This window comes from Chelonia mydas, chromosome 12 (genome assembly GCF_015237465.2).
Source record: "Chelonia mydas isolate rCheMyd1 chromosome 12, rCheMyd1.pri.v2, whole genome shotgun sequence".
In the NCBI taxonomy this organism is placed as follows: domain Eukaryota; kingdom Metazoa; phylum Chordata; order Testudines; family Cheloniidae; genus Chelonia; species Chelonia mydas.
Window position 1 is genome coordinate 3,502,194 of NC_051252.2, and position 27,837 is coordinate 3,530,030.

The 27,837-nt window shown below is 50.4% G+C and overlaps 2 protein-coding genes and 1 long non-coding RNA gene across 4 annotated transcripts in view; 1 reads left to right on the forward strand and 2 right to left on the reverse strand.

The window, feature by feature from the left end:
* Positions 1 to 7,886: 7,886 nt before the first annotated feature.
* Positions 7,887 to 10,554, reverse strand: EXOSC6 (exosome component 6). The gene is made up of 2 exons (XM_043526353.1): positions 9,689 to 10,554; positions 7,887 to 9,649 (listed from the first exon to the last, which is right to left on the reverse strand). The coding sequence occupies exon 1, from the start codon at positions 10,504 to 10,506 to the stop codon at positions 9,703 to 9,705; it is 804 nt and encodes a 267-aa protein (XP_043382288.1). The 5' UTR covers positions 10,507 to 10,554; the 3' UTR covers positions 7,887 to 9,649; positions 9,689 to 9,702.
* Positions 10,555 to 11,824: 1,270 nt separating this feature from the next.
* The window catches only part of AARS1 (alanyl-tRNA synthetase 1), a 48,671-nt gene continuing 32,658 nt past the window's right edge, over positions 11,825 to 27,837 (reverse strand). Inside the window, exons 19-20 of one of the 2 annotated variants that reach the window (XM_043526087.1) lie at positions 21,725 to 21,838; positions 11,825 to 11,893 (exon numbers count right to left, since the gene is read on the reverse strand). In XM_043526087.1, the coding sequence (XP_043382022.1) occupies positions 11,840 to 11,893; positions 21,725 to 21,838 (168 nt within the window). In that variant the 3' untranslated portion in view covers positions 11,825 to 11,839. Of the gene's footprint in view, positions 11,894 to 12,940; positions 13,579 to 21,724; positions 21,839 to 27,837 lie in introns of those variants that run through there. The other variant, XM_037877512.2, reaches the window with a different exon arrangement.
* LOC114020951 overlaps positions 13,578 to 27,837 on the forward strand; it is a 30,416-nt gene continuing 16,156 nt past the window's right edge. Inside the window, exons 1-2 of the long non-coding RNA XR_005222205.2 lie at positions 13,578 to 15,470; positions 15,725 to 15,872. This is a non-coding gene — a long non-coding RNA (uncharacterized LOC114020951). The remainder of the gene's footprint in view (positions 15,471 to 15,724; positions 15,873 to 27,837) is intronic.

The window sequence follows — 27,837 nt, forward strand, 5'->3', positions numbered from 1 at the left end:
CTCTGGCTTCTGGGGGGCCAAAGGGGAATACTGATATTGATGAGGACTGAATCAGCTTCAGTACAGCTGCTCCAGTGACGTAAAGCAGAAGGAAGGGGTGAAAGGGTAGAAGACTTGGAACAGGGAAAGGTGGGGCAGAGGAGTGGAGGGCATAGAAGCCACATCACTAAAAGGCTAGCATACAGCAGATGGAAATAAACCCAGGAGGAGCCCAAAACAGATCTTGAAGGGGGAGAATAAAATGGCAGAATTGCTTCATTTTAGGTTAGAGAGTCTATCTGAGTTTCTTTCAATTACCAGCCTAGTTAATTGTGGTAGTGATGGACTGGGAGGTGAAAAATAAATAAGACATCTCTGCCTACAATGTCTGAAACCCATCTGAAAGGGGTGTGCGCAAATTCCCCTACAGACAAACATGACATCAAACAACTGCAGAGCTCACCGCGGGAGTCTATCAACAGATTCCTCAATAGCTGATAAACTACTATTCTGCCTTCAAGGAGAAATCTTGACCCCATGGATATCAATGCTAAAAAAAACCCCAAAAGTTACCTACCTTCTCGTAACTGTTGTTCTTTGAGATGTGTTGTTCATGTCTATTCCAATTAGGTGGGCACACACCGTGTGCTGCTGGAAAGTTTTTCCCTTAGCAGTATCCTTCGGGTCGGCTCAGGCGCCCCCTGGGGTTGTGCCTTTATGGTGCTGGATATAGGGCCCTGCCACCCCCCCAGTTCCTTCTTGCCGGCTGCTGCGCCAGAGAAGTGGGAGGGTAGGTATTAGAAGGAACATGAACAACACATCTCAAAGAACAACATTTATGAGAAGGTAGGTGACTGTTTTTTTTCTTCGAGGGCTTGTTCACGTCACTTCCAATTAGGTGATTACCAAGCCCAAGTTTTGGAAGCGGGCTTGGAGCTCAAAGGTTCGCTGAGAGTAGCACCGCACTACCAAAGGCTGCATCGTCTCTGGCCTGCTGGGTAATAGTGTAATGTGAGGTAAAGGTATGTATTGATGACCATGTTGCAGCTCTGCAGATCTCCTGCATTGGAACATGGGCCAGGAATACTGCTGAAGATGCCTGCTCCCTCGTGGCATGTGCTGTAAGCGGGAGCGGGCAGGTACATTCACCTGGTCATAGCATGCCCAGATGCAGGATGTGATCCAAGACGAGATCCTTTGGGAGGAGACTGGAAACCCCTTCGTTCTGTCTGCTACTGCGACAAATAGCTGAATGGATTTCCGGAATGGTTTTGTTCGCTCGATGTAAAAGATTAACGCCCGGCGAACATCCAACAAGTGAAATTTTTGCTCTCTGCTGCTTGAGTGAAGCTTAGGATAGAAAACTGGGAGAAAGATGTCTTGGTTAATATGGAACTGGGAGACAACCTTAGGGAGGAATGCCGGATGAAGTCTGAGCTGAACCATGTCCTTATAGAACACGGTGTATGGAGGCTCATAACTTAATGCCTTGAGCTCTGACACACTCCTGGCTGATGTTATCGCTACCAGGAATGCCATCTTGTATGAGAGCTACAGCAAGGAACATGTCACCAGCGGTTCAAAGGGTGGCCTCATCAATCTGGACAGGACTAGGTTAAGGTTCCAGGCCGGGACCAGCTGTTATACATGAGGGAAAAGTCTGTCAAGTCCCTTTAGGCTCACCATCAGGTTGGTGAAGACCAGCTGACCTTGCATGTCTGGATGGAAGGCCAAAATAGCAGCCAGGTGGACCTTTATAGAAGACGGGGTAAGCCCTTGCTGTTTGAAGTGGAGAAGGTAGTCCAAAATAATAGGTATGGATACTAAAGTTGGAGACGAAAGCTGTTGTGAAGACCAAATTGAGAATCTCTTCCATTTGGCCAGGTAGCGAGCTAGTGGAAGGTTTTCTATTACGGAGAAGGACTTGTCTGACTGGGTCCGAACAGGCGAGCTCATCGGATTCAACCATGGAGTGTTCACGTGAGATGCAGTGATTTGAGCTTCGGGTGCTTAAGATGGCCGTGATTTTGAGTTATCAAGTCCAGGAAGAGTGGTAAGGTGATTGGGGTGCCATGGACATTTCCAGAAGGTACGCCCTGGCCTGTGTAGAGTCCTGTAAACCTATAAACTCTATCTGCTGCACGGGGAATAGGATGGACTTTTGTACATTCAGAAGGCGGCCCAGATCATCAAAAGTAGCCCTTATGAAGCTGACGTGTGCCTCCACATACACCCTGGAGTGGCCCTTGTTTAGCCAGTTGTCAAGTTATGGAAATAACTGCACCTGTTGCTTGAGCAGGAACGCAGCCATGACTGACATACACTTGGGAAACACTCGAGGAGGCCGAACGGGAGGACTAAGAATTGATAATGAATGTGGTTCACCACAAATGTGAGGTAACTTCTGTGGGACGGCGTGATTGAAATATGAAAGTAACATCCTTCAAGTCAAGGTTGGCATACCAGTCCCCCGGATCCAAGGAAGGGATAATGAAGGCCAAGGAGACCATGCGGAACTTCAGTTTCTTCATGAACCTGTTGAGATGTTGCAAGTCTAAGACGGGCCTGAGGCTTCCTTTGGCTTTTGGTATTAGGAAATACTGGGAATAGAAGCCTTTTCCCCTCAGCTCCTGAGGAACCTCTTCCACTGCCCTCAGCATTAGGAGCGAGTGTACCTCCTGCGTGAGGAGTTGCTCATGAAAAAGGGTCCCTGAAGAGGGATGGGGAAGAGGAGGGAGGGCAGGATTAATCTGCTGTCTGGACTGATGTGTCGCCCGAGGCGCATCTTCAAAAGTTTTGTTTCTGGCCAGAGGACTGCTTTGTCTGACCAGAGCCCTGGCCTGACGAAGGGTGAGGCCTCTTCCTATTGTTTCTATTCTGCCTGTGAAAGAAATATTGCCTATTTTGAGGCTGGTAACAACAAGGTGGAGGCTGCAGCTTAAAGTGTTTCCTTTAATTAGCCGGAGTATGGAAGCCAAGGGACATGAGGGTGGCCCTTGAGTCTTTCAGGCTGTGGAGCCGGGAATCTGTTTTCTCAGAAAACAGGGCCAAACCCTCAAAGGGGAGTTTTGTATTGTCTGCTGGACCTTGTAAGGGAGCCCAGAGACCTGCAGCCAGGAGCTCCTTCTCATGACTATCCACGAGGCCATATTGTGGGACACCGAGTCAGCCACATTTAGGGCTGCTTGAAGTGAAGCACGGGCAACCAGTTTCCCTTCCTCCATGAGGGAGGAAAACTCCACCCTGGAGTTCTCTGTTAACAGCTTCGTAAACTTGGCCATCGCTCTGCAGGTGTTGTAGTTATACCTAATGAGGTCCAATTTTTCGCTTCTCGATTTTTGGGGAGAGTCCCTGGAAGCCTTGGCGCTCCCTCTCATTTGCCACAGCCACCACTAGGGAGTCCGGCAGGGGGTGGGTATAGAGGTGCTCGTAGCCTCTAGAGGGAACAAAGTACTTCCTCTCATTTGTCTTTGCTGTGGGCGGCTAAGAGGCAGGGGTCTGCCAGAGAGTTTTAGTGGTGTCACTAATTTTTGTTAATAAGTTGCAGAGCAACACGGGAGGGGCCCAAAGTGGTGAGGATGTCAACCATAGGTTCTGATGCCTCCACCCCCTCCTCAGCCTGGATTGCCACCCTCCTAAGAAGTTGTTGGAGCACTCTGCTGCCCTCCAGGGCAGAGGCTGTCGACATTCCCACCACCGCCTCATCAGACGAAGACAAGGACAAGACCCTAGCTACCAGCGGGTCCTGTTCCCTGCTCTTGGTGCCGAGGGGATCTCAGGGTGCTCGTTGTTCCGGCGTGGCCCCTGGTGCCGGAGTGATCAATGTGGATGCTGGTGTCAGCGTCATGTCGGCGGTGCTGAGTGTGTCGATGCCGGTTCCAGTTGGGTCAGTGCGATCAGACCCTGGTCACACTGGGATGGCGAAGGAGCAAAGGTAGTCGACCCTGAGTAAGACCACTGGCTCTGGTGGAAAGCCCAAGGGGTCCAAAAAGGCCACTGAGCAGGGGGCTGCCACTGTCTCGGCCACGGTGCCAACTGAAGGTGGTCTCTGCCTGTCTGATCTGGAGAGGAAGGACTCCGTGTAGGAGGACCAGGGCGGAGCAGTGCCACTTGGTGCCGGAGAGCGGCATCTAGGGCTAGGAGACTGGTGCACTCCCCTGTGTGTGGCACCGGAGACTGGAGTCGAGGGGATGGTGACCAATGCGCAACCATTATCAGTTTGCCTGTGGACAGCACCGGAGGTCTCATGGATGCCCCTGTGACCGACATGAGCGTCCTGTCTCGTCTCGGAGGGGAGGGCGGCGACATGAGGGTGATAAGGTCTCTCGCCACCTCGAATGCCTCCAGCGTGGATGGCATCTGTAGATCACAGCCCTCACTGACCAGTGACAGATGGGGGCCCGGACTCGACTGGTCCCATGTAGGGGCAGAAGTCAATGCGCCCCTCGAAGCCGAGGCCGCGTGGCCCGACGCAGGTCTTATGGTAGCTGGCTCCTTTTGAGCTGGTCTGGGCGCAGGGGAGCGGCCCCTTTCGGGTTTCTTCTTTCTATGAGGCACTGGCGAATGTAAGTGGTGCTGGCCCCTGTCCTGTTGGAGCTGAGAGTCTCTACTTGAGTTCTTCCTCGGTGCTGCTTCATGCGCTGGCCGTGCCAGAGCACTCCGCACCGGTGAGGTGCTCAGGGTTGGCTCTGCCGAGCCAGGGTCCAACTGCAGATGGAGAGCTGCCTCCATGAGGATTAACTTGAGGCACTGCTCTCTCTCCTACAGCTAGGGGAAAAATTTTCCGGCTGCCATGCATGCAGCCTACGCACACCTAATTGGAATTGACATGAACAAGCATTCTAAGAAGAATCCCACTGCTTTCAGTGGAGGCAGGATATCACCCAGTGGTTTCCTAGTAAACATATGGCTACCAGAGGCTGCTGTTTGGTAGCCTGGTGTGCTGCTATATATACTGATTGGCAAAAAATGTGTATAGCTTTATTGAGCCTGGAGAATAAACAGACAAGATGGGTAGCATGATATTGAGTGCAATAGCTAGCTTCCTCTGCGATACCTAATTGAGCTAACAACTTACACAGTTTTTGACCCAAGGAAGGAAATTTTTGTGCGCCAATAGTTTGTGTATACGTTATTTATTGCTCTAATTAGATGCTGTTCATTATCTCCCTTGTCCACCTATAACATTGTGAATGGCTCGCTTTGATTTGTTCATGTGTGACTAGAAATTGAGCTGGGACCTACTCTGTTATGGAGATTTATGGACAAACTGTAGAGATGCAGAAGCCAGAGCTTACGGACAGAACAGACCATAGTCTGTGGTTACATTTTCTGAAACCTGGTGAGCAGAGTGTCATTTTGGTGTCCTTTTCCTGTTCCCTCACTACAGCACAGCTAACCGCTTTCCACTGCTGAACTGTGGTAGGAAGAGTGTCCCTGTACCAAGCCTTCAACATCCCCATCAGATGCAACTTGGCTAGTCACATCCTTTACCTCCCTCACAGAGGTGTTGTGAAGCTTAATTTCCCAAGGCCTGTGAACTGCTTTGAGATCCTCCAATGAACTGTGCTACACAGCAAAGAATTCTTTATTATTTGTCTTATCAACTGGCCTTTCTGCTTCAAGAGAGCCATATCATAGTCACTGGCCAAGGACTTCCTAGAACCCAACCCCACCCTGAAGGGAAGGATTGGTCACTCTCCATAGCACTATCTACCTACATCCAGCCTTATGGAGATCAGAGACAGTTGGATCTAACCTGTCTAGACAGACTTTTAGAAGGCACAGTCAGAAGTGCTAGCACACAAGGCTGGCCTATGCCTCTTAAGTTCACTTAACCCTAAGATTCTCCAGTTTACTTTGGTAAGGGACATTGGCCCTCACCTTAGGGAGGGGTTCCTCTTTCCTCATTTCATGCCACCTCTTGCCCTGACACCAGTACAGAGGCCTTGATGCAGAGTGCTTCCAGATCAGCGTATCAGCTGCTAGGTAACAAACAGGTTATTACCTTCTTCCACCATATTTCCTAGCAACTATTAGCTGACAAATGAATCAAGAGCTATATAAAACAACCTGCCTGCTGCAGCTCTGCTTGATTTCTGGTACCAGTTACAACTCACCACAGGGGAGAGAAATTCAGATACTTTAAATCATCTTCCTTCCACCCCTGATCCCACGTTCATCCACGGTACTCTCTGGCTTGTCTTCAGCCCAGAGCTACAACCAATAGCGGCTATAACTAAAGATCAGCAAATAAGCTTAAAGAGTTTTGCACAAGCCCACTCTACTATTGCCTCCCTGTCCTACCAATAATCAACCTTCCTGGAAGGCAGCTGTGACAGCACATAGCTCTAGCCGGTATCAGACTGACGTCGCCCTCCTCCACCCAAACAAAGGGTTTTATAAAGTTAAAAAGTCAGTGTTGCCTTGTGACCTCTGCATTCTACTTTGTAAGCCTTTGCCTGGGGTAAGTGTGCTGTTCTGCCAGTGAGAAACAGTTGCTAGATAAGAGGGGAAGGATGGCATAATGGTTAGGATGTCATCCAGGACACCTGGGTTCAATTCCCTGCTCCACTAGACTCACTAGGGCTAGGTCTTCACTGCAAAAACAGACTGTTTGTTCACTGCGATCACTGCTCCCTCCTTGTAAAAGACCAAGAGACAAAGCACAGCTATGTTTGTACCTCAGCGTAGCTAGTCAAGATCAACCCAATACCCCTGCACCATGCAGCTGATCTTGGTTAGCTACATCCAGGTAAAGCTACAGTGCCTTGCCTGCATTAGGATTTCACACCAAGATAGCTATCTTGATGGAAAAACACACCTTTCTTGCCGCAAAGACAGGCCTTGTCTCTTGAAGCCTCAGTTCCCATCTGTGCAATGGTGATAAGAGCATTTCCCTATCCCCGGGGGGTGCTGGGAGGATAAAAACGTTAAACACTGTGCTCAAATACTACTGATGGGGGCCCACAGGTAAGAACAGCCCCATATTGGGTCAGACCAAGATCCATCTAGCCCAGTATCCTGTCTTCCGACAGTGCCCAATGCCAGGTGCCCCAGAGAGAATGAACAGAACAGGTCATTACCAAGTTATCCATCCTGTCACCCATTCCCAGCTTCTGGCAAACAGAGGCTAGGAACACCATCCCTGCCCATCCTGGCTAATAGCCATTGATGGACCTGTCCTCCATGAATTTATCTAGTTCTTTTTTGAACCCTGTTATAATCTTGGCCTTTGGCAAGGAGTTCCACAGGCTGACTGTGCATTGTGTGAAAAAATACTTCCTCGTGTTTGTTTTAAACCTGCTGCCTATTAATTTCATTGGTTACCTTTAGTTCTTGTGTTATGAGAAGGAGTAAATAACACTTCCTTAGTTACTTTCTCCAAACCAGTCATGATTTTATAGACCTCAATCATATCCCCCCCCTTAGTTGCCTCTTTTCCATTTAAGGGATATCAATCACATCATCGCCTCTGCATAAACACTAACAGCTGTAATGCCTTCCCCGCTAGGACTAGACTCAAACCAGCCCAGCTGTTACAATGTGCTGTTCAGTAACCGTGGTGAAATTTGTTGCTGTCAATCCAGTTTCTAAAGCAAAGTTTTAGATAATTCCCCTTTTCCATATGAGCAGAGGCCGATATGCACAAAGCTACCCTCTCCATGCTAGAGGTGACCCCTACGGCTCAGAGCTGGAGAGTGGGCAGTAGGTGAAAGCTAGCACTGCCACTACCTACACTGTATCTGATGTGTGGATAAGTATGGATTTTTAGTCTGCAGGGCTGGGAACCTGGCACTTTTCACCAACACAGATTTCACTTAGAAGATGTTCCCATCAAAGGGCCCATTAAAGAGGAGAGGATTAACTGAGACACTCACACAGATCAAAGCCAAGAAAAAGTGAACTTCACAGTAAGATGATTTATTATAGAAAAATGTTTCCCATACAATCAGTTATCTTTGGTCGTGAATTACAAATAGGTCTTATATATGCACTGGATTTTACTGGGAAGTGGTTTCTGACTGTTGTTCACAGTTTAGTCACAAAGCATAAAGGCGACACCCAAACCCTTTCATCATCACTTCTGTCTGGAACACATCTCCCAGTCAATACAATCCAGGGGCTGGGTGAGTTACTCTGTTACAGCAGATTCAGCACGAAGGATCTCATTACCAATTCTTCCTATTGTGGTCAATTAACAACACTTGCGGGCAACATGAAAAGAATGCAAGTGTACATGAAGCCCACAGAAAGAAAAAAAAACTGCATTAGTACATGTCCATTGTATGGAGAATTTGAGTTAATTGGCACCTCTGCAAATTAAGCATTGACAGACAATAAAGAACCCCTACTGAGCAGAGTTGCAACCAGAGAGGTGGTAAGAAAGGGCCAGATCAAACCAAAATAATCACACTAGCCTACACTAGCATGGTTCCTGCCATTTTTAGGGAAAGAGAAATGAACACCAGGAAAAATGCAGTCTCGATTTTCAGGGGAAGAGTTAAGATATAATCAACAAATGTCAAAAAAAAATAATAGAAAGACATTTCAAACCATCTAATAAAACAGATCTCTGGTGATCAGCAGTATTTCTTGCCATATCCTAGCAATCAGTTAGGAGTCAACAGAAACCTTTTAAAATCTAAGGCAGGAGGGACAGTTTTTTTTTCCTGGAGCACACACTAAATACATTTATACACACCAAAATATCAAGGAAGTCTAATCCTACCAATGGAAAGATTGGACTGCTTCAAATTTTTGCATAGAACCAACAACCTGCAAAACCCAGTTAATATCTCAGTGGCATCTGCTGAATTGTATTAACCATAAAGTACAAAATCATTTCTATTATACTTTAAAAAACACTTAAGAGTAGACAGTTGTATGGCGGATGATAGCTGCCATGGGCACAATGTGCCACTGGGTGTGGGGAACTTGCCCTAAGGTTTGCCACAGTTTCTGTAATTTCTGCAGCGTTAAGTCTCTTCTACAAGACATCTCCAGCTCACCCCACTCAGTACTGGAGTTGAGAAGAAAAGAAAAAAAATCCCTCCATATGTTCCGTCTCCAGATTCTGCCTCCTGTTTTCAGTCCCAATTTCGGTTGAAATGTCCACAATTTTCCCATCATGCAGGTGCAGAGTTTTCCTCAGGGCATGGGGGCTGCTTGATCCCCAGTGCAAATGTCTATGATGTGTTCCCCTTGGAAGACAGGCCTCAATTTGGCTCATTTTTCCTTGCTGAGTGGAGCAGCCCCAGGCAGTGGCCACACCGCCTCCTTGTTGATCCCCAGTGGGGCTCCCCTTTGGGGAAGGTGCCGCTGCCCCGTGGGTCAGTTACGCCGCCCCATTAGCAGTCCAGCAGCAGGAGGATGGGATTGCGGCTCTGCCCCCCCCAGCAGTGGGGCAGGTCTCCAGCTGGCTTTGTTGGGGGGGGGGGGGGGGGGGCGCCCTGCTCACCAGCCGCGAGGGGGGCCGATCTCAAGTCACAGATTTGCTGGCCGGAGGGAGCTGTGCTGCTAGGACCCCCAGACGATCTCTGGGAGGGGGGCTGCCCCATCCCCTGTTCAGCCTGGAGGACGGGGGCTGGAGCGGTTTCCCCGGGAAGCGGGAGCGGTGGGCACCGCTTTGAGGGAGCTGGGGGCCCGGTCGGTGCCGGTTCCGGGGGCCGCCGCTGATCCCCCGGGCCCCGCCGCTGACCCCCCGGGCCCGCCCGCCGTGGCTCAGGCGCTGGCCCCCACGGCCCGCGGGCCCTCGGCCGCCCGGCGCTCGGCGGCGCGCAGCAAGCTGCGACGCAGCACCGGGTAGAGGCGCTGGCAGCCCTCCAGGCCGAGCCGCACGGCCTGGGCCCAGCTCTCGGGCGGCCCGCCCTGGCCGCTGCCCAGCAGCCCGGCCACCTGGTTGAGGCCGGGCATGAGGGCCACGGTGAGGCGGGCGGCGGCCGCGCGCTCCTCAGCCTCGCTGGGCTGCAGCAGCCAGGCGCCGCCGGGCCCGGGCGCGCGGCACAGGCCGCAGCCCACCACCAGGTCGAACATCTCCACGCCCGCGTCGGCCAGCGCCAGGGCGGCGGCGGAGAGCGCGGCCGCCAGCGCCGAGCCGCCGTCCTGCAGCACGAGCGCCGTGAGCTCCAGCCGCGCGCGCGGGTAGCGCGCCAGGCGCACGGCCGGCGCCAGCGCCTCCTGCAGCGCCAGGCCCAGCTCGCGCTCGCGGGCGGCGGGGGCCGGGCCGGGCCGCGGGCGCGCGCCGCGGACGGAGAAGGGCGCGCGGCGGAACTCGCAGAGCAGCCGGCCGCGGCCCTCGGCCGCCTCGCGCGGCCCGCGCACGGCGCACAGCACCTTGGTGCCGCCGGCCAGCTCCACGTAGGCCGAGCCCTCGGCCTGGCTCAGCAGCCCGGCCCGCGCCAGGAGCGGCCGCAGCGCCGCCGCCTCCCGGCCCGGGGCCTCCGGGCCCGCCTCGCCGGGCGCCGCGTACAGCAGCGGGGCCTGCGACTCCTCCGGGCCCGGCACGCGCCGGTGGTCCAGCGCCATGGCGGCCCGCTGCGCTCCACGCGGCGCGGGTGGGCGGGGCCGCTGCCGGGGGCGGGGCCAGCGGCGCTAAGCGCGGGGAGTGAGCGCGCGGCCGGCCGTCAAGGGGGGGTGGGGCTGGGGTAGCGCGCGGCCGGCCGTCAAGGGGGGGGGTGGGGCTGGGGTAGCGCGGGGCCGGCCGTCACGAGGGGGTGGGGCTGGGGTAGCGCGGGGCCGGCCGTCAAGGGGGGGGTGGGGCTGGGGTAGCGCGGGGCCGGCCGTCAAGGGGGGTGGGGCTGGGGTAGCGCGCGGCCGGCCGTTAAGGGGGGGTGGGGCTGGGGTAGCGCGCGGCCGGCCGTCAAGGGGGGGTGGGGCTGGGGTAGCGCGGGGCCGGCCGTCACGAGGGGGTGGGGCTGGGGTAGCGCGGGGCTGGCCGTCACGGGGGGGGTGGGGCTGGGGTAGCGCGGGGCCGGCCGTCACGGGGGGGTGGGGCTGGGGTAGCGCGGGGCCGTCCGTCAAGGGGGGGTGGGGCTGGGGTAGCGCGCGGCCGGCCGTCACGGGGGGGTGGGGCTGGGGTAGCGCGCGGCCGGCCGTCACGGCGGGAACCGGGGTGGTAGCGAGAGGCGGGCGGGGGATTAGCGCGCGGGCGGCTGGGAGGGCGGGAGAAGGGGTAGCGCGCGGCCGGCCGTGGCGGCGGGGGATTAGCGCGGGGCCGGCGGTGAGGGCGGGAGAAGGGGTAGCGCGCGGCCGGCCGTCGCGGCGGGGGATTAGCGCGCGGGCGGCGGGGAGGGCGGGAGAAGGTGTAGCGCGGGGCCGGCCGTGGCGGCGGGGGATTAGCGCGGGGCCGGCGGTAAGGGCGGGGTGCGCGGTTTAGCGAGGGGCGACCCTCCCCAGGGCCCCTCAGCAGGGACAGCGCAGGCCCTAGGCGCAGGGCTCCCCGCGAAGGCAGCCTGGGGCTGACCCCCTTCCTGCAGTGCCCCCCCTGGGGAGCGGGCACCGAGCTTCCAGCTAACCCTGCCCCCCTGAGGTAGGCTGTGTGGGGCCCACCCTGACACCAGGCGCCCTTGCAGGGGTGGCTGGGGACCAAGGGTCATCGCAGTGGCGGTCAGGGATCCTGCAGGCCTTGCCTGGGGGGGTTGCTCCGTTGCCTGAGTTCAGGCCCAGGAGCTGCTGTCTAGCCTGGTGGCTGGGCTGAAGGGGAAGGGGACGTATGTTCCAGGGGTTGCTGTCGCAGTGCGCCAGGCTAGCCGCCTTCTCCCTGTAACCTCCGAACACACGTGGGGCAGCATTTCACCAAGAGAATGACAGGGACGCTGGGTGTTTGTGTGCCACAATCACTCCGCTGCAATCAAACACCCTACCTAGCCCCTGCTTCCCTCAGGATCATGCCCCCACGAGGCTGGGCTCCCTCCTGCTGGAGACACAAGACAGTTCCAGATTTTTCCAAGCTGGCACCCCATAACTAAACTGACTCAATTACAGCAGTGCTAACCTCTACCCTCCATGCACTACACCAGCACAAAATGGGGCTTATGCTGGTTTGGGTTAGGTTGCTGTAGGTTGAATCGAGCCCTGAGGCACGTTAGCAAAGTATCTGTGGGGCCATACTTGCTCTGGTTTCCTATGCTTCATTCTTCCTTTCCTCATTCCTCTGTTTCTTCTTTATGGAACCCCGGGGTCTGATTCATAAGGGAAGCCGCATAAGGACATTACAAGATATTACAGGGTGAGGGTTACTAAGGCTATGCTAGGGCGAAGCCACCCTTCCCCTGTCCCTGGTGCAAGCCTCTCTGTATACACTGCTCCTTTTCCTGTCTCTCCAAGTCCACAGTGAAAAGCAGCTCTTAGGACAAATGAACCACTGGATTCATTAACTTGTTCTTTTTGCCAATAAGGGGCACCTACTGTGAAGGGTGGAAACATCTGATTAATATGCTGCTCCCACACTAAGTGCCCTCAGCAAGTCAAAATGGCAACACTTAATTTTTCATTAACAATCACAGAATATCAGGGTTGGAAGGGACCTCAGGAAGTCATCTAGTCCAACTCCCTGCTCAAAGCAGGACCAATCCCCAATTTTTGCCCCAGATCACTAAACAGCCCCCTCAAGGATTGAGCTCACAACCCTGGGTTTAATCAGGCCACTGCTCAAACCACTGAGCTATCCTCCTGCTCCTTTTAAGTTCACAGCACTCAGTGCATATGTCATTTTATTAACACTGACCCAACACTGACTTGGCTCACAGTTCCAAGCAGAGAGAGGTTTCCCAGCTAAAGGTAGGAGATATAGCTAGAGCAGCTTAGATTAATACAGCTTCCCACATTATCTACAGCTGGGTAACAGTGGTGAGGGACAAAATAACGTAGCAGCTTGGATCCCAGCTCCAACACTCATTCTAATTACAGCTCATGCTTCCAGTGGTTGTAACAGGAAGGGACGGTTGGTATTCGCAGACTCTTGACTTTCATGCATTTTAATTTATTTTAGAAGGTTGACAATATTTACTAATATTTAGCACTTTGGACTGTGCTCTGCAGACTTTACATTAGCTAGTTAATCCTCACAGCAACCCTGGAAAGTAGGTCAGTATTATCAGCTCAATTTTAGACAAGGATCAGATACAGAGGGATGAAAGTGAAGTGACTTAACCAAGGCTACAGCAGGAGACCTTAGAGCTGGATTAGGACACGAGTTGCTGGCTCTCTGTCCCTTGTTTTGATCACTACAGCATGATTCTGCTTTTAGTCTGCTAATGCCTCAAGCAGATGGATTCAGAAGGAATGATGTGCAGTATCTGTCTCCACAGACCCCATTAGAGTAAACTGTAACCTATCAGCCAGGCTGATGAGAATGAGGAGGGAGTTGACAGCATTCCCTTATGTGGCACGAGCCAGTGTAGGGGCATTAGGTCAATTCTTCAACTCGCCCAGGTGGAGCTTGGCAAAGTCTGTGGCCAGTTTCAGAGCCTCCTCTAAGCAGCCAACATTCTTGCCTGTAGCCTGGGCAGAGACATCTTTCCCACCACCTTTGCCATCCATCAGCCCCGACACCTCCTGCACCCACTGGTTGGCCTTCAGGCCATTGTTGGCGACCTCCTGGAAAAGCAAAAGAGTTCAGATTATTATAAAGACAGCAAGGTTTGGAGTCAATTCTAGTGACTGCTGGGGGAAGGCAGGATTTCCAGGCTCTTTGCTGTAGCTGACAGTGCCGGGGGTTGAAGGAGGTGTCTTTTCCAGGTAGGCAGGCAAGAGCCCCCATCTTTGTTTACATCAGTGGCTCAGACTACTATACCCCTTTCAGGAGTCTGATTTGTGTTGCATACCCCAAGTTTCACCTCACTTAAAAACTACTTGCTTCCAAATTCAGACAAAAATACAAAAGCATCACAGCACAGTAGTACTGAAAAATTGCTTATATGGTCAAAATGAGAAAGTAATTATAAAATAAATCAATTGGAATATAAATATTAAGAACATAAGAACGGCCACACTGGGTCAGACCAATGGTCCATCTAGCCCAGTATCCTGTCTTCCGACAGTGGCCAATGCCAGGTGCCCCAGAGGGAATGAACAGAACAGGTAATCATCAAGTGATCCTTTCCCTGTCGCTCATTCCCAACTTCTGGCAAAACAGAGGCTAGGGCCACCATCCCTGCCCATCCTGGCTAATAGCCATTGATGGACCTGTCCTTCATGACCTTATCTAGATCTTTTTTGAACCCTGTTATAGTCTTGGCCTTCACGACATCCTCTGGCAAAGAGTTCCATAGGTTGACTGTGCATTGTGTGAAGAAATACTTCCTTGTACTTACATTTCAGTGTATAGTATATAGAGCAGTATAAACAAATCATTGTTCGTATGAAAGAAGTAGTTACCTTGTGCAGTAACTATGGTTCTTCGAGATGTGTCCCCCTATAGGTGCTCCACTTTAGGTGTCGGTGCATCGTGGAACTGCAGATCGGAGATTTTAGGTAGTAGTGCTCGGTCGGGTCGCGCATGCCCAGTAGTCTCTCTGTGCTGTTGGCACCTCATGTAGTTTGCGCATGACCCAACCCTTTCAGTTCCTTCTTTACTGAGGAGCTCGAGGTACGAACTCCAAAGTAGAGGGGAGAAGGGCAGGTAGTGGAGCACCCACAGGGGAACACATCTCGAAGAACCATCGTTACTGCACAACATGTGTAACTACTTCTTCAAGTAGTGTCCCTGTAGGTGCTCCACTTTAGGTGTCTGTAAAGCAGTGCCCTATTGTGGACAGTAAGGCCTAGTATAGCGTCCGACATAGTGCACTGGGTGATGGCATAGTGTTTTGCAAAGGTGTACTCTGATGCCCATGCGGCAGCCCTATGTGTATCTATTAGAGGGACATTGTTCAGGAAGGTTATGGATGTAGCCATGGCACGGGTAGAATGGGATTGGATGCCTGGTGGAGGTTCCTTGTTGTGCAGCTGGTAGCAAAGTTGGATACAGGTAGAGATCCATTTAGATAGTCTCTGGGTCAATATTACCCAGCCCTCGGAGCATTCTGTTATGGAGATAAACAGTCTTGGGGATTTGCGGAAGGGTTTGGTTCTGTCTAAATAGAATGCTATGGTTCATCTGACATCTAGTGTATGTAGGGCGGCCTCTTATGCATCCAAGTGTAGTTTAGGGTAAAATGTAGGTAGGTGTATGGTTTGATTTACATGAAAGGATGTTTCTACGTTCGGTAAAAATTTTGGGTGTGGTCATAACATGATTTTGTCTTTAGTGAACACAGTGTAAGGAGGTTCGGCCATAAGTGTCCTGATTTCGCTGACTCATCTGGCTGATGTGATCGCTACCAAAAACGCAACTTTCATAGACATACGAAGGAGTGAACAGGTCTCCAGTGGTTCAAAAAGTGCTCTTGTAAGGCATTTGGTACATGATTCAAGTCCCCTGGTGGTGCCGGTTGTCGGACTTCTGGGTGCATATTCTGTATACCAACAAGGAAGCGTCTAGTAGTTGGGTGAGTGAAGACGGACGTTCCCTCCACCTTATGGTGAACGGTTGTAAAGGCTGCTAGGTGTACTTTGACAGAGCTTATGGCTAAATCCAATTCTTTTTAGTTCTAACATGTAATCTAATATGATCAGTAGAGGCGCCGTGACTGCAGTTAGTTTTTGTTGGCACCATAGTGAGAATCTCTTCCATTTCTAGAGGTAGATATGTCGAGTGCTAAATCTCCTGCTATTTAACAGCTGTTTCACTCTTTCTGAACAGTCCAATTAGCTACGTTGGAACCACATAGGAGCCATGCTTTGAGGTGGAGTTTCGCTGGATTCAGATGGAGAGTCCAGCCTCCATTCTGTGAGAGGAGATCCAACCACAATGGAAGACGTCATGGAGCACACACTGTTAGGCTCGACAGGTAAGGGAACGAAGTCTGTCTGGGCCAAGTGGGAACAAGCAGAATGTGTGCGCTCTGTCAGCCCGTATCTTGTGAATAACTCATGGGATTAGAGGTATCGGCGGGATTGCATACAGGAGTGATGTGTTCCACGATATGAGAAAGGTGTTCCCTAGTGACTTGGGTGCTAGTCGCACTCTGGAGCAGAAGAGTTGGCACTTGTGCTTTGCTGCTGATGCAAACAGGTCTATGGATGGATAGCCCCATTTTTTGAAATATCGGTTTGAGGACAGTCGTGTATTTACCATTTGTGTTCCTCAGAGAAATGTCTGCTTAACCTATCTGCTGTTGTGTTGACACCCCGGAAGGTAAGATGCCACAATGGTTATGTTGTGGCAAATGCACTAGTTCCACAATTTCAGGGCTTCTGTGCAGAGAGAATGGGAGCAAGCTCCTCTTTGTCGATTGATATAGAACATGCATGCTATGTTGTCAGTTAGTAGGCAGATTGATTTGTTCTGTATAATCAGGACGTGTCGGCACGCACTGTATACCTCTTGGAGCTCCAGAAGATTGATGTGGAGCTGAGTTTCCATCGCTGATCACTTGCCTTGTATGGTGTGTTGGTCTAAGTAAGCGCCACATCCTATCAGGAGACATGTCGGTCGTGCTTATTAGTGATGGAGGGTCCTGTTGGAAAGGGATCCCTGTGCAGACATTTTCTGGTTTCGTCCACCAGTGTACTGATGCAATAACCTTTGAGGGTAGTGTCACTTTCTTGTTTAGAGTGTTTGCTGGGCTTGTACACAGTACTCAGCCAGTCCTATAGGCAGCACATATATAGTCTCGCATGGTGCATAACGAACGTCGTGGCCGCCATATGACCTAATAGTTGTAGGCAAGTCCTCGCAAATTTTTGTGGGCTGCTGGTGACTGTCAATATGAGATTAATTATATTTATGAACCTGTGGTGGGGCAGCATTGCTCTGGCCTGTGTGGAATCGCGGTAGGCGCTGATGAATTCCAGTTGTTGTGTCGGATTCAGAGTAGATTTCTGTATATCAATCTACAACCTTAGTGTATGGAACAGTTTGATGGTGGTCTGTACTATGTGCGTCGCTTCTTCCCGAGTCGTACCTTTCAGTAGGCAATCGTCTAGGTACAGGAAGATCATCACTCCTCTCCTTTGTAAGTGGGCCATCACTACCGCAAGGGTTTTTGAAAAAACTTGAGGGGCAGTAGAAAGGGTACCAAAGGGTAGTACTCGGTATTGGTAGTGGTTGGACCCTACAGTGAATCTTAAGAATAATCTGTGAGCCAGGCGTATGGTAATATGGAAATAGGCATCTTGGAGGTAGAGGGCTGAAAATCAGTCCCCTGTCTAGTGTGGGGATAATTGTGGCCAGTGTGACCATCTTGAATCTGTGGTTGCGCACAAATTTGTTGAACTTCTGAAGGTCTAAGATGGGTCTCCATCCGCCGATTTTCTTTTTGGTTAAAAAAGAATGGGAGTAAAAACCCGTCCCTTTGTATTGATTTAGAACTTGCTCCACGGCACCCAATTGTAGGAGATGGTTCACTTCTTGTTGTAAAACGTCCTTGTGAGAAGGGTCCCTGAAGAGGGATGGGGATGCCATAACCCAATCTTATGATCTCCAGTACCCACTGGTTCATTGTTATTGCTCCCCAAGCATAGTAAAATGGGCGCAGGCAGTGGCCAAAAATTGGGGTAGGAGCAGTGCTGTAGTGTGTGGAATCATACAATATCAGGGTTGGAAGAGACCTCAGGAGATCATCTAGTCCAATCCCCTGCTCAGCAAGACCAATCCCCAATTTCTGCCCCAGATCCCTAAATGGCCCCCTCAAGGATTGAACTCACAACCCTGGGTTTAGCAGGCCAATGGTCAAACCACTGAGCTATCCCTCCCCCCAACCAAGGGTCATTCAGACCCTCAACCAAGGCTTCAAAACTGTGGCTCGGTTGCAGATGGTTGAGAAGACGAGGACTGGCTTTGTGCAGCCCTACATCTTTGTGGACATTTGTTTCTGTTGTGATTGAATTGCCGTTGTTGTGGGTGTTGGAAAGCTGTGCGTCTACTTTTCTGGTATGGTGTATACCAGCGTCGCTTATTAGGCAGAGTGTATATGCCTAATGTGCACAGGGTGTCCCGAGAACCTTTCATCGTATGTAAAACCTCATCCATTTTGGTGCAGAAGAGAAGAGCTTTTCCTGGTCAAACGGAAGGTCCTCCACCTTCAATTGAAGCTCTTTTGGGATCCCTGATGGCTGTAACTAAGATGCTTTACGTATTACAACAGCTGTGGTCGCTGTTCTTGAAGCAGTGTCTGCTACATCCATTGAGACTTGTATAGGCAATTATCTGTCCCTTGTTCATGATGGCAGTGAACAGGGGACGTTTGTCCTCTGGAAGGGCTTCTAGAAAGTCTTGCAGCTTGCTATAGTTATCAGTTATATTTTGCCAGGAGGGCTGAGTAATTGGCAACCCTGAATTGGAGTGTGGCTGACGAGTACACTTGACGATGGAAAAGGTCTAATATTTTGTGCTCCTTATCCTGGGGGGGTGGAGCGGAATTGGGGTTGTTTGCTGCGATGGTTGGCAGCTTCAGCCACCAGGGAGTTGGGTTGTGGGTGGGAGAAAAGAAAGTCCATCCCTTTTGCTGGTACAAAGTACTTTGTCAGCCCTTTTACTGGTTGCAGTACAGTTTTACTTGTACAGTTTCAGGGGTCTGCCATATATATGTCTGCAATATTTGTAGCAGCTTGTGCTGGTTCTCTTGCACCTCCTCAAGCCAGAATGTCCTGGCTGGCCACTACTCTTTTGAAGAGTTCCTGAAACTGTTTCAGGTCATCTGTTGTAGTTGGAGGCAGCAGTATGATGGCCGCATCAGGTGTGGAAGATGAGTTAGGAGCTGGTGAAATGCCTTTCTGTTCCTGTTCTGAAATTTCTTCCTCTTCTTCTGCCACCCCTTTGCAAGCCTCCGATGTTTCCCTACTTGGGGAAGGTGGAGGAGAATTAATTTCCCGTCAGGCTGGGGTAGAGGATCTGTATAGTGAGCTCTATATGCCGCCCAGGAGTCCTAGGGAGGCCACTGCATAGGGAAAGGTGGCGGTGGGCAGAGCCAGGGTTGCCCATACCATTGTTGCATCTCATGAAATTGGCAGGGATTGATTCTGGCAGCTTCCCATGGAGGTCTCCTCTCTGTAGGCGAAGAATGCTAGGAGAACTGGCTACCCTGTGCATCCTCCCTCTTCATCACTATGGAGAGACCGTGAGGCACATTGGCCGGTGATTGCTCGGTGCCGAGCAGTGGTGACTGCAGTACCAATGAGACCGCTGTGTCTTTCTGATGCAGAAACTGTGGTGGTGCAGATTTGGCCGGTGCCGCGCTATTACTGCGGTCCACCTTTGTCGAGACAATCAGTGCCATTCTCAGCCTGTCTGCCGGTGCCGACGAATGAGTCGGTGCAGATGGTGGCAGCATTGCCAGAGGAACTGGTGTCGGTGCCGAGTTCCACACTGGAGTGGTCAATGTCGTGAAGGAGGCATGGCGTCTCAACTCCATGTTGGTGTAGTGGGGCTTGGCAGAGGGACCGTCCACAAGGGGATGATGCTTCGAAGCCTCAAAGGTTCTCACTGTAGATGAGCTCGGCACCGAGGATATCAACCTCACCGGGGACCTCTTCTTTTTCTGAGTGTTCCTTTTTTTGGGGTGGGAGTGGGGGGGGGGGTCATGACTCACTTCCTAGATGGTTTGGAAGACTGAGCACTCCTGTTATTAGAGGGTTTGCTCTTAGAGCCCTCTGCTGATGTGGATTTGGTTTCCTGAGGAGGCTGAAGAGATTTTTTCATCAAAATCATCTTGAGGCGGAGATCTCGGTCACACCTTGCCCCAGCCTTCCGGTTGCTACAATGAGCACATTTCTAGGGGACATGGGTCTCCCTCAAACAACAGACACCCTGTGCGTGGGCGTTGGAGATAGGCATTGCGTCATGGCAAGATTCGCATTTTTAAAATCCAGGCAAGCCAGGCATCATGTCCGCTAAAGTTTCCCAATTGGAAAACGAGTGAAAATACTCTCTCTATTTTTATATATATTATATACATATACACATACACACAAAAAGAAAAAGAAAAATTTTGAATAACTGACTAGTTAAGAGTCTATGTACTAACTATCTAAGAACTATACAACTATAATCTAAAACAAAATTTATTTCTAGAAAGAGAAAAATGAAGAGGCAGCAGTGCCACTGAGCTCTGTCTGCAGCTGAGGACGTAGAGAAGGAACTGAAAGGGTTGGGTCGTGCGCGCGCTACATGAAGTGCCAACGTCACCACGAGACTACTGTGCATGCACGACCCGACCGAGCACTGTTACCTAAAATCTCTGATCTGCGGCACGAGGACTCACCGACACCCACAGGGACACTACTTGAAGAAGAATTTTAGTTTGTACTGACTTCACTAGTGCTTTTTATGTCGCCTGTCGTAAAACTAAGCAAATCTCTAGATGAGCTGCTGTATCCCTGAAAAACCTCTGCGTACCCCTGGTTGAGAACCACTGGTTTACATTAAATGCATCCTGGAGAGAGGAAAGAGGGGCTGGGGGACGAGAAGCCTAGTACTTCACATGGTCTATAAATACAGCATCCAGGGTGAAAGGGCCCACCCCAGTATATCAGTGAGATGGGGAAGAGAGAGCCAACTGAACATGGGGGAAAGTGCAGAAGGGGGGGAAAAAGGGAAAAGAGAAGTGAGTGGAATTCATCTAATGAATGGCCATGAGCCTGATCCAGAGAGATGTCAGTCTGAAGGCTTGTCTACACAGTGTGTTTCAGGAACAGCTTTCAAAGTAGGTTACACTACACTAGCAACAAGGTACTCTTATTCCAGATGAAGAGTGTCTACATGTGGCATTATCCCAGAATAGCTGTTTCTGAATAACCCCCCTTGTATAGCCCTGAAACTACCCAGGAGGTTTGTCCTTCTATTGGACTGAATTACTGAAGTTATTCTTCAGTATGGCATCCCTTCCGCACCTTGTGCCTGACCCAGTTCCCTCTCAAGCAGATCTTGGGACCACTGGCACACAATTAAAGTGCCAAGCAAAGCAGCCGACACACACGTTCCTTACTGGAGCAGCAGGGAGCTCTCACTCATGGAATCTTCACTGCATATAGTTCGCACCTGCCACTCTGCAATGCCCAAGCCTGGCTCCAGCATCTACAGCTCGCGTCACCTCAGGAAGCTCAGACTCTTGGTTTGCTCTTTCTAGCAAGACAAAGCCCTGCACTTGCACCAGTAACAGAACAAAAAACTGGAATATGCCATTGGATGCCAGTGCAAGGCTGAAAGGGCGCAGTCAGAGCAAGAGGACAGGAATGAGAGGAAACACCAGGTAATACTCCTTCAGAGTCTCTCTCCTCAGTGGCAGCTGCCCATTTTATAGGATCCTAATTCAAGGGCAGTGTCTGTTCCCATTTTTTGATCTCTTATCTTACAACAGTGGTCCCCAAAAACTTTTCAGGGTTCCCCCACCCACCCAGGGGGAAAGGGGCCAAGGCTGTGGTCACAGCTGGGGGTGTGGCAGAGTTGGGTGGCACTGCCTCCCCACTCCCCAAGGGGGCTAGCCCGGGCCCCGCCAAACCTTCCTCTGTGCCCTCCCAGTGGGGTGCACCCCACAGTTTGGGGACCACTGTCTTACATAGAGCAGTCCCCATTACAGACACTCCCTGTGCATGAGGGGTGCAGAAATCCTGTAGTGGCCCCCAGCTGGTGGTGAGTGCTCTAACACTCCATTTGAATGGCTGCAGGGTGGGCACACGGATGAGCACACACACACGGTACTACCTGAGGTACTTGGCATAAGCAGGTAATCTTTCCAGCTTCATTATCCACTGAGAAGAGCATGGCCGCAGTCTGAGGGGAATAAGCCTTGAATAGCTTCAGAGATTCATTCAGGGCCTGTGGAGTGACACATACATACATAGAGAAATGGCAAGAACCAGTCCATCCCAGCATACCTTCCACCTGGCCTAGGAACACACTGCACATTGCAGGCTCCCACACAGGTTACTCTGCAGTCCCAGCCAGGACGGTCCCCAGTGGCCCTGAAGATAACTTGACACAAGCCATTGCCAGGCCGAGATCCTGGATCAAGATCTTCCTCATGCATTTTGCCTTGAAGCAGCGAGGAGCACCTTTGCAGCACTCAGATTCTCAGGAGTGCAGCGTAGCCTGCATGGATCCTCTAGAGTTGACATGGCCTTCCATGTTTCCATCAGCAACAGTGGCTTGTTGTCCCAGTCACCCCAGGCCACCGCTTGGAGTACTGTGCTTCTGAAGCCCACACAGACTCTACCCCCGAGCTGCGCCAGCTCCCCAGTCCATACCGAACTCTCAGCCTCATTCAGTTCCCTGTCTTTGGTCACTTGAGGCCTCATAAATCTGCAGCTCTTCAGCCACAAAACCAGTGAAACCATGGTTTGCAAGTGGGTCTAAGCGAGGAGAGGGGAGAGCTGCTCAGAACAAAGTGAGGAGATGACCACCTTCTTAGCATGCATACAGCTTGGGGTGGGTGATGGGGAACCTGCACAGGGAGACTGAGACCCTCTGTTGTGGCCTGCAGGACCTGAAAAGTGATACCTAGAATACTCAAGGAGCTGACTGAGGAGACGTCTGAGCCATTACTGGTTATCTTTGAAAAGTCATGGAAAATGGGATAGATTCCAGAGGACTGAAAAGGGCAAATATAGCGCCACACTAAAAAATGGTGACTAAGGAAAACCCGGGGAATTACAGACCAATCAGCTTAACTTCAGTACTCGGAAAGATAATGGAGCAAATAACTAAGCAATCATTTTATAAACACCGAGCAGATAATAAGGTGGTAAGTAACAGCACGGATTTGTCAAGAACAAATCATGTCAAACCAAGCTAACAGCTTTCTTTGACATGGTAACAGGCCTTGTGAATAGAGGGAAGCGTAAATGTGGTATATCTAAGTAAGGCTTTTGATACTGTCTCACAAACTAGGGAAATATAACCTGGATGGAGCTACTATAAAGGTGGGTGAATAACTGGTTGGAAAACCATTCCCAGAGAGTAGTTGTCGGTGGTTCACAGTCAAGCTGGAAGGGCATACCAAATGCGGTTCCACAGGGATCAGTTCTTGGTCCAGTTCTGTTCAATATCTTCATCAATGATTTAGATAATGGCAGAAAGAGCACACTTATAAAATTTGTGGACGATACCAAGCTGGGAGGGGTTGTAAGTGCTTTGGAGGATAGGATTAAAATTCAAAATGATCTGCATAAACTGGAGAAATGGCCTGAAATAAACTGGATGAAATTCAAGAACAAATGCAAAGTACTCCACTTAGGAAGGAACAATCAGTTGCACACGTACAAAATGGGAAATGATTGCCTAGGAAGGAGTACTGCGGAAAGGGATCTGGAGGTCATAGTGGACCACAAGCTAAATATGAGCGAACAGTGTAACACTGTTGCAAAAAAAGCAAACATTCTGGGATATATCAGCAGGAGTGTTGTAAGCAAAACACAAGAAGTAATTCTTCTGCTCTACTCTGTGTTGATTAGGCCTCAGCTGGAGTACTGTGTCCAGTTTTGGGCACCACATTTCAGGAAAGATGTGGACAAATTGGAGAAAGTCTGGAGAATAGCGACAAATATGATTAAAGGTCTAGAAACCAGCTATGAGGGAAGACTGAAAAAACTGAGTTTGTTTAGTCTGAGAAAAGAAGAAAGAGGGGACAGAGACCTGGTAGGATAACTCACATGACTGGAGTACTGTCATGGATGGATATAAACTGTTCAGGAAGGACAGGCAGGGCAGAAAAGGTGGGGGAGTTGCACTGTATGTAAGGGAACAGTATGACTGCTCAGAGCTCCAGTATGAAACTGCAGAAAAACCTGAGAGTCTCTGGATTAAGTTTAGAAGTGTGAGCAACAAGGGTGATGTCGTGGTGGGAGTCTGCTACAGACCACCGGACCAGGGGGATGAGGTGGACGGGGCTTTCTTCCGGCAACTAATGGAAGTTACTAGATCGCAGGCCCTGGTTCCCATGGGAGACTTCAATCACCGATATCTGCTGGGAGAGCAATACAGCAGTGCACAGACAATCCAGTACGTTTTTGGAAAGTGTAGGGGACAACTTCCTGGTGCAAGTGCTGGAGGAACCAAAGAGGGGCAGAGCTCTTCTTGACCTGCTGCTCACAAACCGGGAAGAATTAGTAGGGGAAGCAAAAGTGGATGGGAACCTGGGAGGCAGTGACCATGAGATGGTCGAGTTCAGGATCCTGACAAAAGGAAGAAAGGAGAGCAGCAGAATACGGACCCTGGACTTCAGAAAAGCAGATTTTGACAATCTCAGGAAACTGATGCGCAAGATCCTCTGGGAGAATAACATGAGGGGGAAAGGAGTCCAGGAGAGCTGGCTGTATTTTAAAGAATCCTTATTGAGGTTACAGAGACAAACCATCCCGATGTGTAGAAAGAATAGTAAATATGGCAGGCGACCAGCTTGGCTTAACAGTGAAATCCTTGCTGATCTTCAACACAAAAAAGAAGCTTACAAGAAGTGGAAGATTGCACAGATAACCAGGGAAGAGTATAAAAATATTGCTCAGGCATGCAGGAGTGAAATCAGGAAGGCCAAATCACACTTGGAGTTGCAGCTAGCAAGAGATGTTAAGAGTAACCAGAAGGGTTTCTTCAGGTATGTTAGCAACAAGAAGAAAGTCAAGGAAAGTGTGGGCCCCTTACTGAATGAGAGAGGCAACCTAGTGACAGAGGATGTGGAAAAAGCTAATGTACTCAATGCTTTTTTTGCCTCTGTCTTCACGAACAAGGTCAGCTCCTAGACTGCTGCACTGGGCAGCACAGCATGGGAAGGAGGTGACCAGCCCTTTGTGGAGAAGGAAGTGGTTCAGGACTATTTAGAAAAGCTGGATGAGCACAAGTCCATGGGGCCGGATGTGCTACATCCGAGAGTGCTAAAGGAGCTGACGGATGTGATTGCAGAGCCATTGGCCATGATCTTTGAAAACTCATGACGATCGGGGGAGGTCCCGGACGACTGAAAGAAGGCTAATGTAGTGCCCATCTTTAAAAAAGGGAAGGAGGATCCCGGGAACTACAGGCCAGTCAGCCTCACCTCAGTCCCTGGAAAAATCATGGAGCAGATCCTCAAGGAATCAATTCTGAAGCACTTAGAGGAGAGGAAAGTGATCAGGAACAGTCAGCATGGATTCATGCCTGACTAATCTAATTGCCTTCTATGACGAGATAACTGGCTCATGAGGGGAAAACAGTGGACATGTTGTTCCTTGACTTTAGCAAAGCTTTTGACACCGTCTCCCACAGTATTCTTGCTAGCCAGTTAAAGAAGTATGGGCTGGATGAATGGACTATAAGGTGGATAGAAAGCGGCTAGACTGTCGGGCTCAACGGGTAGTGATCAATGCTCCATGTCTAGTTGGCAGCCAGTATCAAGTGGAGTGCCCCAAGGGTCGGTCCTCGGGCTGGTTTTGTTCAATATCTTCATTAATGATCTGGAGGATGGTGTGGATTGCACCCTGAGCAAGTTTGCAGATGACACTAAAGTGGGAGGAGAGGTAGCTACGCTGGAGGGTAGGGATAGGATACAGAGGGACCTAGACAAATTAGAAGATTGGGCCAAAAGAAATCTGATGAGGTTCAACAAGGACAAGTGCAGAGTCCTGCACTTAGGATGGAAGAATCCAATGCACCGCTACAGACTAGGGACCGAATGGCTTCGCAGCAGTTCTGCAGAAAAGGACCTAGGGGTTACAGTGGACGAGAAGCTGGATAGGAGTCAACAGTGTGCCCTTGTTGCCACGAAGGCCAATGGCATTTTGGGCTGTATAAGTTGGGGCATTACCAGCAGATCAAGGGACGTGATCGTTCCCCTCTATTCGACATTGGTGAGGCCTCATCTGAAGTACTGTGTCCAGTTTTGGGCCCCACACTACAGGAAGGATGTGGAAAAATTGGAAAACGTCCAGCGGAGGGCAACAAAAATGATTAGGGGACTGGAACACATGACTTATGAGGAGAGGCTGAGGGAACTGGGCTTGTTTAGTCTGCGGAAGAGAAGAATGGGGGTGGAGGGGTTTGTGAGCTGCTTTCAGCTACGTGAAAGGGTGTTCCAAAGATGGTGGATCTAGACTGTTCTCAGTGGTAGCAAATGACAGAACAAGGAGTAATGGTCTCAAGTTGCAGTGGGGGAGGTTTAGGTTGGATATTAGGAAAAACTTTTTCACTGGGAGGGTGGTGAAGCACTGGAACAGGTTACCTAGGGAGGTGGTGGAATCTCCTTCCTTTGAAGTTTTTAAGATCAGGCTTGACAAAGCCCTAGCTGGGATGATTTAATTGGGGATTGGTCCTGCTTTGAGCAGGGGGTTGGACTAGATGACCTGAGGTCCCTTCCAGCCCTGATATTCTATGATTCTATGATAACAGTTTTCAAGTACATAAAAGGTTGTTACAAAGAATAGGGAGAAAAATTGTTCTCCTTAACCTCTGAGGATAGGACAAGAAACAACGAGCTTAAATTGCAGCAAGGGTGGTTTAGGTTGGACATTAGGAAAAAACTTCCTGTCAAGGTGGCTAAGCACTGAAATAAATTGCCTAGGGAGGTTGTGGAATCTCCATCATTGGAGATTTTTAAGAGCAGGTTAGAGAAATACCTGTCAGGAAAGGTCTAGATAATACTTAGTCCTGCCATGAGAGCAGGTAACTGGACTAGATGACCTCTCGAGGTCCCTTCCATTCCTATGATTCTATTAGTCAGCAGAAGTGGGCTGCACGGAAGGTGGGAGCAGAGAGGCTGCATGGACTGGCAAGAAATAAGTCCCTGAGCACCAGGCACAAAGTCTTTCCAAAGGAGATGGAGCTCCCTCACTCAGAGAAAGATCTGGTGTACTTACAGAACTCCCAGAAGAGGCTGTGTGTGTGGATAAGCTGATGCACACAACTCCAGCTGTACTGTTAGATGCTGCCAGCCCAGGAGGTGCTGTCAGGATGTGATGGCTGTAATCCCACTGTGTGCGCCATCCCCCAGCGGGCACCGCCAGCACACTACTACACAAAGGACATACCACCAGCACAATGGAGAAAGGCTCCTGCACTCTGGTGAGGGAACACAGCAAGGGAGATGCAACATCTGTGTAGATCGCAGTAATGGCCCCAAAAAAGAATTCTAGATCCAGAACAATGTTCTCCTTCTGCACAGAAGCCAACAGGCCTGCAGATACTGTGGAGACAAGGGTTGTGTAAGTGGGTGTCTGGAATTGTGACAGATAGGGCAATTTCCAGCAATATCTTTGAAAGCCTTATTATATTAACTCGATGTATTATTGTGGACCGGATTGTATGGCTCTCTAGATCGGGGGGAGGCCTGGGAGTTCCAAGAACTATATTGAAAATGTACCAAACAATGGACTCTGGGGACAAGAAGTCTTCAGTAGATTTCCTGCGGACTCCCAATGCGAGGTTATTACAATTTCCTCCATCTCCAGTTATGCAAAATCCCAGCCTTTGGAAGCTAGGATCTAAGGCATGGGTCACTGTCTGCTGATCACCTGCTGATCACCCAGAGACTGGAGATCAGCCATTTCTTTATATAGCTCGGGCCTCTGAACTGCCAGCCTGGGTCTGGTTTGAGTCAGAGACAGTTATGAACTTGTCACTACAGGGAAAACCCATTTGTGGGTTCTGAAGGACTAACACCTACCAGAGCCTGAGGCTGGAGTTGGGGAGACCTCTGATGAGCTTTTTAGCATGCCTGTGGGTTCTTTTAAAAAAAAAAAAAAAAAAAAAAAAAAAAAAAAAAAAGATTTCTCTGTAATGCTCTCTCTTAAAAATAAAGGCACTTGCTCAGAAAGGGCTGCGTGATAACTTATAACTGCAGGCAATGCACT